Below are 15,915 nucleotides of genomic sequence, written 5' to 3'. Positions count from 1 at the left end.
TCAAAATTGCCACGTGTCCTTAAACTAACCGTAACGAGCACGTTCACTATCAATTACTCGTCACGATTAAATAAGTTGCATGCCTCGTAATCAATGCCCACGACTAATTCATAAGTCATTTAGTCGCGACGAGTAGAATATAAGGTTAAACTAGTCGTGGCGAGTTAACTACTAATAAACTACTCGTGTAGGGAATGTAAACTAGTCGTCGCGACTAAAGGATTTATAAATAACTCGTGTGCGTTGATTACGAGGCATGAAACTTATTTAGTCGTGACGAGTAAATAATTAGTGAACGTGTTCTTTACGGTTAATTTAAAGACACGTGGCAACTTTTAATTATTCTACAAACTACTTGTTACAACTAGCTTATAATACCTATTTCTATAATTTTTACAAATGATATCTAAAAGTATAAATTTGTTTTCAAAACACTTATTTTAGAAAATTTTCTAAAATTAAAATGTGGATTGATGATGGTATATTGAGTCAAATTTGCCACATGGCAAGATATGATTGGTGGGTATTCACTCCTATGACATTGAGAAACACACAAAGTTGCTCCCATATAAACAATCCCAATCCCAATCCCAATCCCAAATCAGTAACAACTTAGAGAAGTAATAAGTTACTACGCATCACAACAGCCAGTGAATCATCGAGTTGGAACTTGTAATGGAACCGAGGAGGCTATTGACTTTAATGTTACTGCTAGCGTTAACGGCGGCTGAGACGGTTAATAACTCGGCTTCCGGCGGCCTATTGTGGTCATCTGGAACCACCGAAACCGATGAATCGTTAAATGATCACCAAGAACTTGACGGCGGGTTTCCGTCCCTTGATGGGATGTTACAGTGGGCCATAGGTATAAACAATTACTACCTCATTATTCTCTTTATAATATTATTATTATTATTATTGGTGCAAATTGGAATATTAATAGATGTTTAACTGCTTATTTTGATCATAACTGCTAGTTATATCTTATTCTGATAATTGAATGCGAATTTGATTTATTTTATATAATTATGTGTGTGTGTATAAAATAAAATGAAAGTGCATAATTTGAATTCGAAATTCGATTTGACTCAAATCAAAGTTACAAATCCGTACTTGATTCGAAATTTGTTCGAATTGAATTTTGAGTTTTCAAGTCCGACTCAAATACTGAGCATCCTAGATCTTACTAACATGCAACTTACTAATAGAAAGCAGGACAGAAGTCTGATTAACTTGGCTTTGAATAGATATAATTTACAACAATGATTGTTTTGTCGAATTTATCTTTCCTGTCACTACTCACTTTAACTACCATGGAAGGTTTAGTAACAAATTCGCATTCCAACTTCTAGTACTTACTTTTGGTTTCTAGACATAAGTTGGAAAATGCTTTGTATAGTAAGAAGCATTTGTTAAGGAGCTGGCAGTAGGTAATGGCAATGTAGATGACTTTTGACGTATGTGCAGTGCATCCGGGATTTTTTTTTTTTTTTTTTTTTTTTTTTTATAGATTTTGAGTTAGGACACGACAGAGAATGATCTTAATTTGGTCACTAATCTTCAGAAACCAAATTAGCTTAAAAAATTTGAAGATGAGTACAACAATTGAGTCTCATATTTGTTTTTTCTTGCAGGTCACTCTGATCCTGCAAAGTTAGAATTGAAAGCACATGATGTCCAGAAGTTATCTGCGGATGAGCTGCATCAACGTCAAATGGAACTCAAGGTTAGAATCATACATTCATACATGTGATAACTTACAGGAATAATTAATAGTTAAAGAAACCAAATGTTTAAAATAAAAGCTGCACATTTATGAAAATGATAACCATGTGCTTGTTTTCAACATTTAGGAACTTGTGGAGAAATTAGAAATGCCATCTGACGCAAAACTGATGAAAATTGCAATTGATGACTTGAACAATTCATCTTTGACCTTGGAAGACCATCACCGTGCGTTAGAGGAACTTCTGATACTTGTTGAGGCGATTGATAACGCTAACGGTACATGCGTTTTTAATATTTGTCTCGCACTGTCTAGTGTTTTAACTTTTAACTATAAACCTCATTTTCAACACTAAAATGGCAATGCCCTTACGGTTGAACCGACTTTCAGATTTGCACAAAATGGGAGATCTTTCTGTGGTTATAAGAGAACTTACTAACTCAGATTCCGGAATAAGGACGGCTTGTGCATGGGTTATTGGTAAAGCCAGTCAAAACAATCCTTTAGTTCAGGCACAGGTTTGCTAATTTCTTACTTATGTGATCTGAAGCTCATAGGGGTGTAAACTGTAAATGAGCCGAGTGATACTAGGCTTGAGCTCGGCTCGTTCAACTTACAAGAGCTCGAGCTCATGTACAGCTCATTTCGAGTTCTTTATCCAAAGCTCAAGCTTGGTTTGTGAATAGTTATTCAAGCTCGAGCTCGGCTCATTTCTTCATCAGTTAATTTATGTATATTTATATCAACTTTTTAGACAGATTGTGATAATAATTTTTTATATGTATAGTTTTTAGTTATTTTATCTTAATTTTAAATACAATAATAATAATTATTATTATTATTGTTGTTGTTGTTGTTGTTGTTGTATAATTTTTTATAAGCTCGTTTAGGCTTACGAGCCCGCTCGAGCTCTATAAGTGAAGCTCGGGATTGGGCTTGTTTATTAAACAACCTTATTTTTAGGCTTGAGCTCGATTAAGCTCAGCTCGATTTGAGCATTTAGCGAACCGATGTCGAGTAACTCATTAGCAGCTTCTAGAAGGTCATTTATCATTTAGGCTATGGCAACTCAGTAACTGTGTGTGATGCAGTAACTATATGTGTGGATTTTAGGTTCTTGAACTAGGAGCATTGCCGACACTAATAACAATGGTGAAATCCAGTTTCGTAGAGGAATCCATAAAAGCACTGTATGCTGTTTCATCAGTTATTAGAAACAACCAGAACGGCATTGGGCTGTTCTACTCAGAAGGTGGAGACTTGATGATTCAGGTAATGTAGGTGGGGAGATTGATTGAGAAAAATAAGATTATTAAGTTTTTTGTTTAATTGGATGTTAAAACTTTGTTCTTGTAGGGTGTTTTGAGCAATGCTTCTGCTGATGTTAGACTGCATAGAAGATCGGTGTCACTTGTTGGTGATCTGGCTGAACATCAATTGGAATATAGTAGCAGGCCCGAGCCTCCTTTTTTCAGTAGTTGTGCACTGGTGACTCCTGTCCTTGATTTGACAATATCAGATGATTTGGATCTTCAGGAGAAGGTTCTCTCTATCTCTCTCTCTCTACACACACACACACACACACATATACATGGGGGAGGGTTCTAGGCGGAACACAGTGTTTTCCGAGAACAGAAAACTCACATTTTAAATCTTTGTATTTTAAAATATAAGAAGATAGTTGAAATGCAATGCTTATTCATCACTCATTAAATTCAAAATAAAAATATAAACAAATTTCATTTATTTATAGAACCTACATGTGTGCAATTGTGCAAGTCATGTGTAGGTAGGAGTTTAAAAATTTTTAAACACACGAAAAATATAGTTTAATGTATTTTTTTTATTATTACTTTTTTTTTTTGTACATATAACCTGTGTAAGAAGAAAATTTATAAAAATATTAGCAATAGATAAAAAAAAATAAGTGATTTAGGTTTGTTTATTACAATAATTTAGTGTTCTTACTAAACCTTACCCTATATATAACTTTTCATCTATATCTAGACATCTAGTCCCATCATTTTTCTTTAATGCTAAATGATTTTATATGCCCCAATTTAAAAATATATATACATAAGATATCTGAAAATTTATTCTCTTATGTTTGAGTATAAATTAGAAATATTTAAATACTTGATGCACCGTTGGTTGCTACGTTGCGTCTAACTGTTAGTGTTGATTCAGTGTTGTAATGAGTTTCTACCATCTAACCATTACAATAGTGTATCCAACTTATGTTTATTGTTGCCAGAAACTCATGTACATAAATGGACATAAATACCCTTCACCCCTAAAACTCACGCATATACACGTGTCACCTCTTGATGCCTTACGTTATTTATGATTTTGACGCCTTTAGAAACCAAACCTTTATATGTATGCATGTAATATGTAACAAATTGTTTTGGTATATTTTAGGTACTTGTTGCTGTGAAGAATCTTTTGAAGCTGAAATCAGCTGAATCTCTTGTCGTTGATGGATTCTGTGGATTAAAAGGAGCACTTGAAAGAACGAGACATCAATTGCAGCAAGAGGAAGATAGAAAAGAGTATGCAGCTGATGTTGAAGGGCTTTGCAAAGAAGTTAATTTGATCTATCTTGAAAAGCTTAATAAGGTAACATCTGCATGGACTTAACTGTAAAAATATATCAGTATCGTTATCTAGTATTTACTGGTGGATGGCTGCAGGTCTCACAGGTTCCAACATGATTAGTAATTTCTGAGAACTGGAAAGCAAGCTGAAGCAGACAAAATTCAATTTCAAGAATTGAAATTTGGGTCTTATTTCATGATAACTAAATCTAATGTTTGGTTTTCAGTTGAGTTTTGGAGCATAAGTTTTAAATCGAATCAAACAGGAACATGAAATGTTGTTAGTTGCAGATATTAGTGGACTGTTTTACTACTGTAAAAGTTTATATTACAAGTTAGGTGCTTTCATTATTTAGTTAACTTTTAGCACTTGTTTATCTGTCATTTGAGTATGCGAAAATATCGGGTGTTCAGAATCTGTTTATATGAGTTAACTTGACCGGTTTGACCAAGCGTTGACCATATGATCTTGCATTCCAGCTGATAATACAAATTCAAGGCCTGAGGTGATAGGCTGTGAACATGTGAGTCCAACATGTCCAAGTTAAAGATGGCCTATTAGAGGGTTACACATGGGTCTAATCTTGATAGGTCATCTTCAACTTAGGTGCCAAAGATTGTATTCACATGTATCGGGCCTACCACATTAGGCTTTGGTTCAGTTAGGATGGTATCTCACATCGGTAAATACTAGATAACCATACTAGATAGCGACCCCGACCCGAACTGGTCCGGATTAGTTTGGCTACCTCTATGCTTAACCTGTTTCTAAACTGAACCGATTTTGAATATGCAAAAACCAAACCGGTTTGATTTTAAAACCAGTTCATTTTGTAAAAAAACCGGTTTTGTACACCTCTAGTGGAGCCTAACATGATATTGTACAGTTTTTAAATTTGCTTATGATATGTTCAGGTACCAAAATTTTCCATTATCAAGTTCTGTTTAGTTTTTGAATAAAGTATTGAATACATTTGACTATTGATATTAGCTATGCTCTATGTTACTTATTTAACAACAAATTGCTTTGTAAATCTTCAAATTGATCAATCTTATTGAGTTTGCATAAAAATGTCACTTTCCTTTTTATTGACGAGTAGCTAATATATCAACACTTAATAAAAAATCTTGATCCGTATGTCGTATCTACCTATTCTAATAAAGTAAAATAAATGTGGACACTTGTCATGTTTTGGTTAATTCTCACAATTTATTCCCGCTAAAACTAATTTATCCTAATATATGTAATAAATCAATAATTATTCACTTTTCTTTTATACTATATTTATATAATATCTATATATTTTTATAAATATAAATATTAACATATTATTTTACTACATATTTCAAAATACTTGATGAATTTCAAAAATCAACAACAAATCATGTTTCTTAAATGAAAATTGTTTTGGATTTTTTATGGAACTTAAATTTGATATTATAGGTCAAAAGTTGGTAAATAAATTATTTGGTACAAGTTAACTACATTTAGGTCAAAATTTGTTACGGGTCAAGAATGAAAATTTTGAGTATTTTTAAAAGTTGGAAAATGTAAAATAGATTTATCGTCAAATTTGTTATGGGTTCAAAGTGTTGACTTTGAAATGTCAAAAGTATGAAAGTTATAATTTTAAACATGATTCGGGTTTCAAATTTATTTTTAAGGGCATTTTTTTAAAATAATCAAAAGGTTCGGGATTTGGCAAACTGACTATTTTTCCCTCAACTATTAAAATGTAAAAAAAAACCGCGAACACTTTTGACATACCACCCTCATGCCTATTAATGCTTCTAACTTTTATCAATTTTGAAATATTTATGTTAACATTAATTTTTCCTTCAATGGTGATCAGAATGTTGTATGGGAAACATGTCATGGAAAACTATGCTCAAATGAAACAAAATATTCACAAAATTGGATGGGTTAACATGTTATTTTTTATGTTGTCATTATGAAAAAGTCGAGAAGCCCTCTGAAACTTATCAGAATCATTTTCATGGTGTAGCTCAGAAAAACATAGCTCTTGAAGAACATCCATTGTTACAATTTAATGTTCTACTTTCCTTAAATGAGTGGTAAATTGATAAATATATCAATAAAGGTAACGCTTCTTTTGTATTTAAACTGAGTGGTTAGAACTACTGTCGAATAAGAAGCTTCCAAATATGGTTCATAACCAAAAGTCTTTCAATTATACATATACGGCACCGAGAATGAATTTTTCAATAGAAAGAAATATTCTTGGGTACGTTATTGCACGAGCATTTTTTTATTAAGTTCATTTAAGAAAATAATTTTGTGATATAAATAAAATCAATTTATATACACATTGTATAGATACAAGCATAGATGTAATACATTTTTTTTTCATATATGCTATGTAATTATTTGTTTTATTTATAATTTTATAATTTAAATTATCTCGTGTGTGACATTTAAATAAAATCAATTTATATACACATTGTATAGATACAAGCATAGATATAGTACATTTTTTTTTCATATATGCTATGTAATTATTTATTTTATTTATAATTTTATAATTTAAATTATCTCGTGTGTGACATTTAAATAAAATCAATTTATATACACATTGTATAGATACAAGCATAGATGTAGTACATTTTTTTTTCATATATGCTATGTAATTATTTGTTTTATTTATAATTTTATAATTTAAATTATCCCGTGTGTGAGATTGGCTCTAAAACTAGTATTTTAATATTGACAAGTAAAATGTCAATTGACCAAATTCATTGGCATCATGACATGTCTTTACAAAGCATGTCATATGCCAATACACATTTTAGATTAATAATCAGAATCATATTTATCGTAACTGATGTTCTAAGTGGTCAAACTCATACTGTGGTCAACATAAAAAAAATTGAGCATTTTCAGAGTTTGCTAATTCTTCCAAATTCTATTCCATTATAACCCAACACTCCTATATAGTGTTCAAGACCCCCTTTAAGCAATTAAATATAAACTTTTAATAAAAGTAACCGCCCTGTTATTTATCTTTTATAAAATAGTCATTTGGCATCTCAACTTCCATTAATCTTATTCTCTACATGAATTTGTATTTCTCATGTTGGAAATTCCCATGGACACCATTATTTACAAATTTTTATGAATGAAATGTGAATTTTTCTTTTCATCTACTTCTTTAGTATGCTTTAATATAACCAGACAAAATGCAACAATGACCTCTTAGTTTATAATTTATGTTGAAATTATACATTTTCTTTTTAACCATAATAACTGTCACCGAAAAACTCATATGAGATTAATATAGATTAACCAATAAATCATCGTTTGCGTTTGATAGATAGACCTTTAAAATGGTATGAAAGAAAATTTAGTTTACTTATACATTTTTAATACCATCATAGTTCATTAGTACTTTTAATAGTTTAATTCCTTAGTACTTTTATGGTTTAATTTATATAATAAACTAGATTTTATCCCCCGTATTACGGGGGGTTATTTTACATTATTCGTTTTTAATGTTTATATAGATTTTAATTTTATTTATTGTAAGAAAGTTAATAATTAATATACTTGAGGTTTGATGATGAAATGGTTTCACAAATAAATGATATGATAATCCGGTTTAAAAGCTATCTGGATTTGGTGATACCCATTACCCGTTTATTTTCTTTATTATAAAATTGTTTCTTAATTATAAATAATATCCTTTTTTAATAAAATAGGATATTAATTTTTAGTATATCCCTATTTTATAAGATTTTCATATCAAATATTTGATGAGATTAATTTTTAATATAATGAGATGTTATAACTCGTTTAAGAGCTATCTGCGTTTGGTGAGACCTTTACCCGTGAATTCGGGTCAAATGCGTGAGAAGCCTTCATTTACAAATAAGCAATTTGATGGTTTGAGAGAATGGTTGTTTTACATTTTTCGTTTTTTAATATTTATTTTTTGGATTTTAATTTTCTTTATTGTAAGAAAGTTAATAATATACTTAGGGTTTGATTATGAAATGGTTTCATAAATAAATGATATGTTATAACCCGTTTAAAAGCTATCTGGATTTGGTGACCCATGACCCGCTAATGTTTTTTTACTATAAAATTGTTTATTAATTATAAATATTTTTTTCTTTTTAAATTGGATATTAAATTTTAATGTATCCCTATTTTATAGGATTTTCACATCAAATAATTGAGCATTTTCAGAGTTTGCTAATTCTTCCAAATTCTATTCCATTATGACCCAACACTCCTATATAGTGTTCACGACCCCCTTTAAGCAAATAAATATAAACTTTTAATAAAATTAACCGCCCTGTTATTTTATCTTTGATAAAATAGTCATTTGGCCTCTCAACTTCCATTAGTCTTATTCTCTACATGAATTTATATTTCTCATGTTGGAAACTCCCATGGACACCATTATTTACAAATTTTACCCAACAACTATCTATTTGTACATATGCTATATGAACGAAATGTGAATTTCTCTTTTCATCTACTTCTTTAGTATGCTTTAATATAACCACAAAATGCAACAATAACCTCTTACTTAATAATTTATGTTCAAATTATACATAACCATGAGAGCTGTCATCGAAAAACTCACATGAGATTAATATAGATTAACCGATATATATCCATGCATCGTCGTTTGCGTTGGACATATGACCTTTAAAATGGTATGATAGAAAATTTAGTTTACTTGTAAAATTTTAATACCATCATCGTTCATTAGCACTTTTTATAGCATTAGTACTTTTATGGTTTAATTCATATAATAAATTAAGATTAAATAAATTAAGCTGGTGGTGACATACCAATTTAAACTTATTCTTAAAAACCATACAAATACGTCATATGTGGTCATAGAGTCAAGTACAAGAATCTTAGAATTTTGACACGTTGCTTCAGTCTTATTCTGCACGTGACACCAATGCTGACCGTCTAGATTCAACGTATCTTGTATGATAGATACTATGATGGAAAAGTTGTAAGGTGTTTTAAGGCTTTAAGCAAACAATAATAAATTCTCTTAATTGTTCAAAAACAGATTAAACTGAGATATAATGGCGGATTAGATCGGGTTAGGAATAATACAATTCAGTTTATGGCTTACGGTTTGAAAACACTGTTCAGTTTACGATGGAGAGAATTCTATGAATGGTTCATGTGGGCTGTGGTTTGAGCCAAATTTTATACATGGTCCCTAATGTTTAAAACTTACGTGTATAATCCCTAACCATCAACTTTGGCCTTATTATTGGTCCAAAATGATAACCAAGTTAACTTTTGATGTTAAATATTGCACGTGATTTGGTCCATTTAAGTATTTCATCTTTCTCTTTCTCCCGTTATTTTCTATCGTTCTTTTTTGTTCCAAAAATTGTACCAGCTTGAGTTGAATTTCGTACCTTATAATGATATTCTTTTAACTATCAATTCAATTGTTTCCGGTAAAGTAAATAAGATATTTTATTGAGATCATTTATTTCCAGTCGCGTGTGACATTGGGGATGGATTTGTAAGATGCATTTAAAATGTTGTTGATTATTGTGGCCACATATTAATTAAATGGCCATATGCGAGAATTTGTACTCAACTTTCAAAGTATATTGAGAGTTTATGCTAAGTTTGTTTAAATGAAGGTTATATTAAAAGAAGTGCAACTATTAATTTAGTGGCAATTAACTCTTGCTTATAATATGTTTAAATATAACTTTTGATTATTAAAACATTTTGGTTGGATAACAGATTCATGGTTTAAAAATCTGGTTGAGTTTATTCCATGAAACCACTCATGATAGTTAGAACAAAGAAGACATAATCACATAATGCCAAATTGCATAATTACATAGTAATCAATATATGGTGAAGATTTGATACATCTTTTTAACAATGAACAATCTTTGATTTTAGGATTAGAAGATATGATCTTGAGGTTTGAGGTTGGGGATCAATGTGAAAAAAGAATTTTTGTTATATAAGAGGAAAGAGAGAAGGATGAAATAATTAAATGAACCAAACTATCCCTTAAATGCAACATTTAACACCAAAAGTTAACTGGGTTATCTTTTTGGATTAATAATGAAACCAAAATTAGTAGTTAGGGACAGTGCACGCAAGTTTTAAACAATAGGAATCATGTATAAAATTTGACTCAAACCACAGGTACCATTTGTGGAATTCTCTCTTTATGATATAAAACCGGCCAAGAAATAAATAAATAATATTTTGTAATCTATATATTCTTATAAAAAAACCAAAGATAAATAATTTTTCAGGTACGTGAATCCAACAATTATAATACGTACAAGTACCTTTATAAACCTTTATAAACACAATTTATTAGATATCATGTAATACCTTCTTTTAAACCCTTTAAGTTTTGTATTTTTAAGTCTATCATCATACTAAATGTTTATCATCATACTGAATGTTTGAAGATCTAATCATACGGTTATGTGTCAGAAAAACTTAGTCCAAACTTAATTGTTATGGCCGATCGATCTGGGCGACCCATCTAGACAGTTGGTCTTAGTTTCTTCAAAAACTATAGATAAAACTATAAACATACAAGTTTTTAAACGAACAACAAGCTACGCTGTAACTCCTTTTTAAATGGCAAACGATAATTTTATGAATTTTCAAATCTAAATAATTAATGTCACTTAAACCCTAATATAATGTATATAAAACTTTAAGACAAAATGGCAAAACTCATCCTTTACGTTCACATGATTGTTCAGTGGATGTCCTTTCCAAAGATAAATGCCATCAACCATCCTTTCTGTTTAAAAACCTTACCACGTCAGGTCCTTTGGCCCTAACTTGGTTAATTTTTTCCGTTAAACCTGACCATGTGCAATGCACATGAGGGTAATTTGGTAACTTTACGCATTATTTAATAATTAAAACAAAAAGAACATTTAATTTTAATAAAGATAAAAATCCTCTTTCTCTAACCCCCCCCCCCTTCCCTTCTTCTTGAACGGATTGTTTCTCACACTCACAACCACCACTCACCGTCGGCGTCTCTACCCACAACCACCACTCATCGTCGGCCACCTCCATCTGCAACTCCCACAAATTAAAAACCCTAAATCCACAATACACATCCTTGAGCTTGAAGATATGATGTAGCAACAGTGACGACTCTAACACTCACACCTTCCCCCAAATCATATTCACAGACACCACGTTATGGAGATCCACCACCAACTCAACCACTCCCGCCGTTCTCGTCACCACCGGCTCCGACACTTACACCTTCCCTTGAGCGAACTTCTCCGTCAATCATTACCATCGTTTTTTATTTGGTTTCAAACCTAGATCTGACCAAAAATACCCAAAATCTTCCATCAATAAAAACCTTAAATTACATTCTGATTGAGATGGAGGCGGCCGGCGGTGAGTGGTGGTTGTGGGTGGAGACGACAGCAGATGGTGGGTGATGGTTTTTAGAGAAACATGTAAACGGCGGTGAGTGGTTGTTGTGGGTGGAGACGCCGGCGGTGATGATATGGAGGGGACGGTGGATGATGTTTGAGAGAGAGAGAGAGATTATTTATATATTTGTTATTTTATTGAAAATAAAAGTATTTTTCTTATTAAAAGATCAAATCTTTAAAGGGGTAAAATGACCAAAGTATCCTCATGTACAAGGCACATGACCAGATTTAACGAACATTTTTAACCGGGTTAGTGTCAAAGGACGTAACGTGCAAGGGATTTGAAACATGAAGTATGTTTTCTGCTATTTCTTTTGCTAAAGAACGTCCATTGAAAAAACTTTCAAACATAAAGGATTAGTTTTGCTGTTTTGTCAAACTTTAATTAAGCCACATGTTTTTATGTTTTAACTTTCAAGCCGGTGTTTAGGCTTTAGCACTTTAGCCCATTGCAATCAAGGTTGGCACAAATACACAAGCCGTGAACAGCCCGTGTGGCCTCTTCTGATTTCTAATCACCGACAATCGTCACTTTGAATTTGCCTTCTAATTTTTGATTGTCTGGCCCAGTGACCTCTCACCCGTCCGGCATGCCAGAATGACATAGGAATATCTCTATAAATGGTGTTACGGTTATAATTTATAAAATAGCATAAAACTCGTAGTGATCATTTACATTTATAATGACATTTCATGTATTTTTTTCGATCATATGAAATTTAATTTAATTATTTTTTTAACAAGACCTGACTGGACCGAACATAAAAACTTATTATGTAGCGATAGTCAACCGACTCCAAAATATTTCAATACATAAATATATTTATGAGTCGGTCATCGGTTCCATTTCAAGTTATATCAGGATTCAGGAGCTATATATCATCCTATCTATGCATCTTTGATATCTTATGATAAGTGTTCTAAGCATCAAAATCCAACCACATTTCTATGGATAAATCAACCCACTCAATTAAGTCATATTCTCTCGAAAACCATCACAAAACCTAAGAATACATATAAAGTATAAAAGTGTGATGATCGATGTTATAGTGGATATGTATATGGTCCAAATGGATTTGGTGTTTGGTGTTGTTGGTAAGGATGTGGAGTATTTTGTCCATTATTAGTCACTAATCAAGATTCCAAGATAGTAATCCAGTCACGGCTTGAATTTAATTATACAATTATTTCAATAGTTTTTCATATTTTTCATCATGGCTTTCAAGCATAGATGATGTGATCAAAATGTTATCTTGAATTAATATAACTTTGTTCTTTCAAGCCACTTCATTAAATATATTTCGTAATATTTGTATTTTTTTTTTAATACTTACACGTAATTATTTAGTTTGAAAGATGGATTCCTACCACTAGGAGGGTTTATTGGTTAAGCAAACAAAAAGAGCTTTCAATCAACAATAATTTCTTTTTGATTTACTACTTATTAAATTCCATAATTAATTTAACAAATACTTAGTCTCAAACTGTAAATGGACTCTTTTAATTAGTATAGTAATTTTGGATTAGGGTTTAAAAGACTGTGGTTTTATGTTGTTATTTGAATCGGTTTTCTTGAATTAGATTTTTCGAAAATGAATGAGTTTGAAGGGGAATCGAATTAGAAAATTTGATTTGACTTAACTAAAGAATATTTTTATTTTTATTTATTTATTTATTTTTGCGTCATACTCTCTTTTATATGGTAAGTTTAAACTTCATATGTCAAGAAATTTATGAAAAAGTTATATTGATTGCATAATAATTAAATCGACTTTCTAAATAAATATGTAAACTACTCAATCAAGACTCACACATTTTTACACACACAAAAAAAATTGAAAAGAAAAGAAGATATATAAAAAACTAAGTAAAAGTGGGGAAAATCATTGTATAGCTGCTCTAAATGATTGATTTCGATTCGAGGCGATCCCAATTTTAATCTATTTTGATTCCAATGACAATGGCCATATAATTCTATCAGATAAGATGTTTATGTACTCAATGATTAATCTAAAACTGGCAATTACCATTTGAATCAAAATTTTCAACTGCCACACAATTTAATCTATTGAGACGGTTCCGTTCTTTACTTATGGGTCAACTAATTCTAACCTAACTCAAATTATATCCGTTCAAATTGATCTATTTTCAAGCTTATTTGTTTACTTTGTCCAAATAAAATTCATCGTCATCCTATCTTGAATTTGAAAATATGAAATCTATCCAGATACTAATCTACTTAAACCTAAAGCTTAACCTAACTTTGGCTTACACAACTATACATCTATTATTCCTTGCATTTTGGCCCGTAAATTATTGATTCTTTTAAATTTAATTAATCATATGTTCTTGACGAATTCAACTTTGCATTTGCAAGAAAGATGGTGCAAAGACTCTAATCCGTGCGCACTTAGATTAATGTTAATCATCAATATCGACTTTAACAAACCATGTCAAGGTTAGCGTTTTCAATAGCTTGCCTTTTGGAACAACTTTTTCAACGTGTCAAAAGAAAAACAGTAATTTGTAGTTGATGATAGTGATGGCTTTAGGGGATCAAATTTCTAACACTTCCATATTAGTCAATCCTATATTTGGAGGATTTTTATTGGGTCACGTGAATCTATTTTTGGATTTAATCCTCTAAATCGCCATTACATTAAAATTTTATAGTATCATGACTATCATCTACTTTAATCATCGTATGTATATCCAGACAGATTATAAAAGTTATCTTTTTTTAATTTATAAAATAAACTAAGAAAATCTAGCAACTAATTTTATTAAACAAATTATATAAGGTGTGATGAGTAAAGATGATGATTTTGCCATGAGTTGATTTTACTAGATATTTTTATCTAGTATGTAAATGTTTTAAATACCCTATACTTTTTTGGTGTGATGATAAAGGTCTTGGGTTCGATCCCCTTTGAGGGTGAGAATATATAAGATTTTAACTGCTAAAAAAATGTAAATGCATTAAATGGTGACATGCTGATAAGGTAACAACAGGCGGAGCCCAATTTTTATTTGTTTATTTATATCTTTATTTGGTGTTAGTTTTTCTCGGCATTCACATCAATAAAAACTCGGTGTTAAAGTATTCAGGTTGGTCGATTCAAATAGTATGATAAAAGACAGCAATGCAATAAAGAAACTCGTGTTCGAGTCGGGCCATCAACACATCTACACCAGGTTTACTATACCTATTACAACAAAAGAAGGATACTAGACATAAACGAAGACTTTCTGATGTGCAAAAATGCACGGTCGCAAATCGTCAGCTGTATACGACACTTCGAGCGATGCAATAAACGAGTAGTTAAAGATGCCGGACTAAGGTGTCTCAAGAAAGTATTCAATGTTTGTGTGAATGCGTTATTGTTACTATTTTTATTATTAGGTGTTATTGATCCCAACAGAAAGAGATATATGAGAAATCTGACCTTTAGCGACACACAAAAGATGTATGAGGTCCATCACAAGAACACGAGTTTCCCGGGATGCTTGGTAACCTTAATCGCACACACCAGGAGTGAGCCGTCTTTCCAATAGGTTGAAAGGTCATCATTGGGATGATCATCAAGCTCAATCGTTAATGCTTGAAGCATTCATCATATGATCTTTAGATTTGATATGTGCACTTCGGTATGGCTGACGAAAACAATGATAATGTTGTTATACAAACATCGTATGTGTTCGAAGGCGTACAAGCTGTATCCGGGGCATCATTCAATACAAATGATGTCGAGTATGTTTACAGATATTATCTAGTTGATGGTATTTATCTGAGTGATCTACATTGGTGAGTAGTTTTTCATGCTGGGATGATGATTAACATATATGTTTCAAGAAAAAAACATGAGTCGACAAGAAAGGATATCGAACTGACATTCAAGGTATTAAGAAACAATGGAGTGTCATTGCTCAACCAACACATGTACAACCAAAGAAAAGATTAAGAAACATTATTTATAATTGCATTATTTTACATAATATCATATTTGAGGACTTGGAAAAATCCATTTCAAGGCCATTACGTTGATGTCCAACCGCCGACCACACAACTAAATGACGATGAAAAACTAGGTATTCTAATGAAAATACGACATATGGACACAAATTTAAATCGTTTATCGG

The 15,915-nt window shown here is 31.4% G+C and overlaps 1 protein-coding gene across 1 annotated transcript; it reads left to right on the top strand.

The window, feature by feature from the left end:
- Positions 1-675: 675 nt before the first annotated feature.
- On the top strand, positions 676-4,652 carry LOC143529686 (hsp70 nucleotide exchange factor fes1-like). Its single transcript, XM_077025422.1, has 8 exons — positions 676-865; positions 1,635-1,726; positions 1,854-2,004; positions 2,117-2,244; positions 2,840-2,998; positions 3,083-3,268; positions 4,148-4,345; positions 4,420-4,652. Exons 1-8 carry the CDS (start codon positions 676-678, stop codon positions 4,438-4,440), a joined length of 1,125 nt encoding a protein of 374 aa, XP_076881537.1. The 3' UTR covers positions 4,441-4,652.
- Positions 4,653-15,915: the final 11,263 nt, after the last annotated feature.

Source organism: Bidens hawaiensis, unplaced genomic scaffold, assembly GCF_021521415.1.
Source record: "Bidens hawaiensis isolate Kalapana, Puna unplaced genomic scaffold, B.hawaiensis_p1.1 tig00008636_1, whole genome shotgun sequence".
Lineage (NCBI taxonomy): Eukaryota > Viridiplantae > Streptophyta > Magnoliopsida > Asterales > Asteraceae > Bidens > Bidens hawaiensis.
This window is presented reverse-complemented; position numbering and strand designations above follow the sequence as displayed.

Bases quoted from the DNA above. Each gene is read 5' to 3' on its own strand.
- LOC143529686 (XM_077025422.1), top strand. From the start codon at position 676: ATGGAACCGAGGAGGCTATTGACTTTAATGTTACTGCTAGCGTTAACG. The intron at 2,005-2,116 runs GTACATGCGTTT...ACCGACTTTCAG, and splicing joins GGCGATTGATAACGCTAACG to ATTTGCACAAAATGGGAGAT. The intron at 4,346-4,419 runs GTAACATCTGCA...GGATGGCTGCAG, and splicing joins ATCTTGAAAAGCTTAATAAG to GTCTCACAGGTTCCAACATG.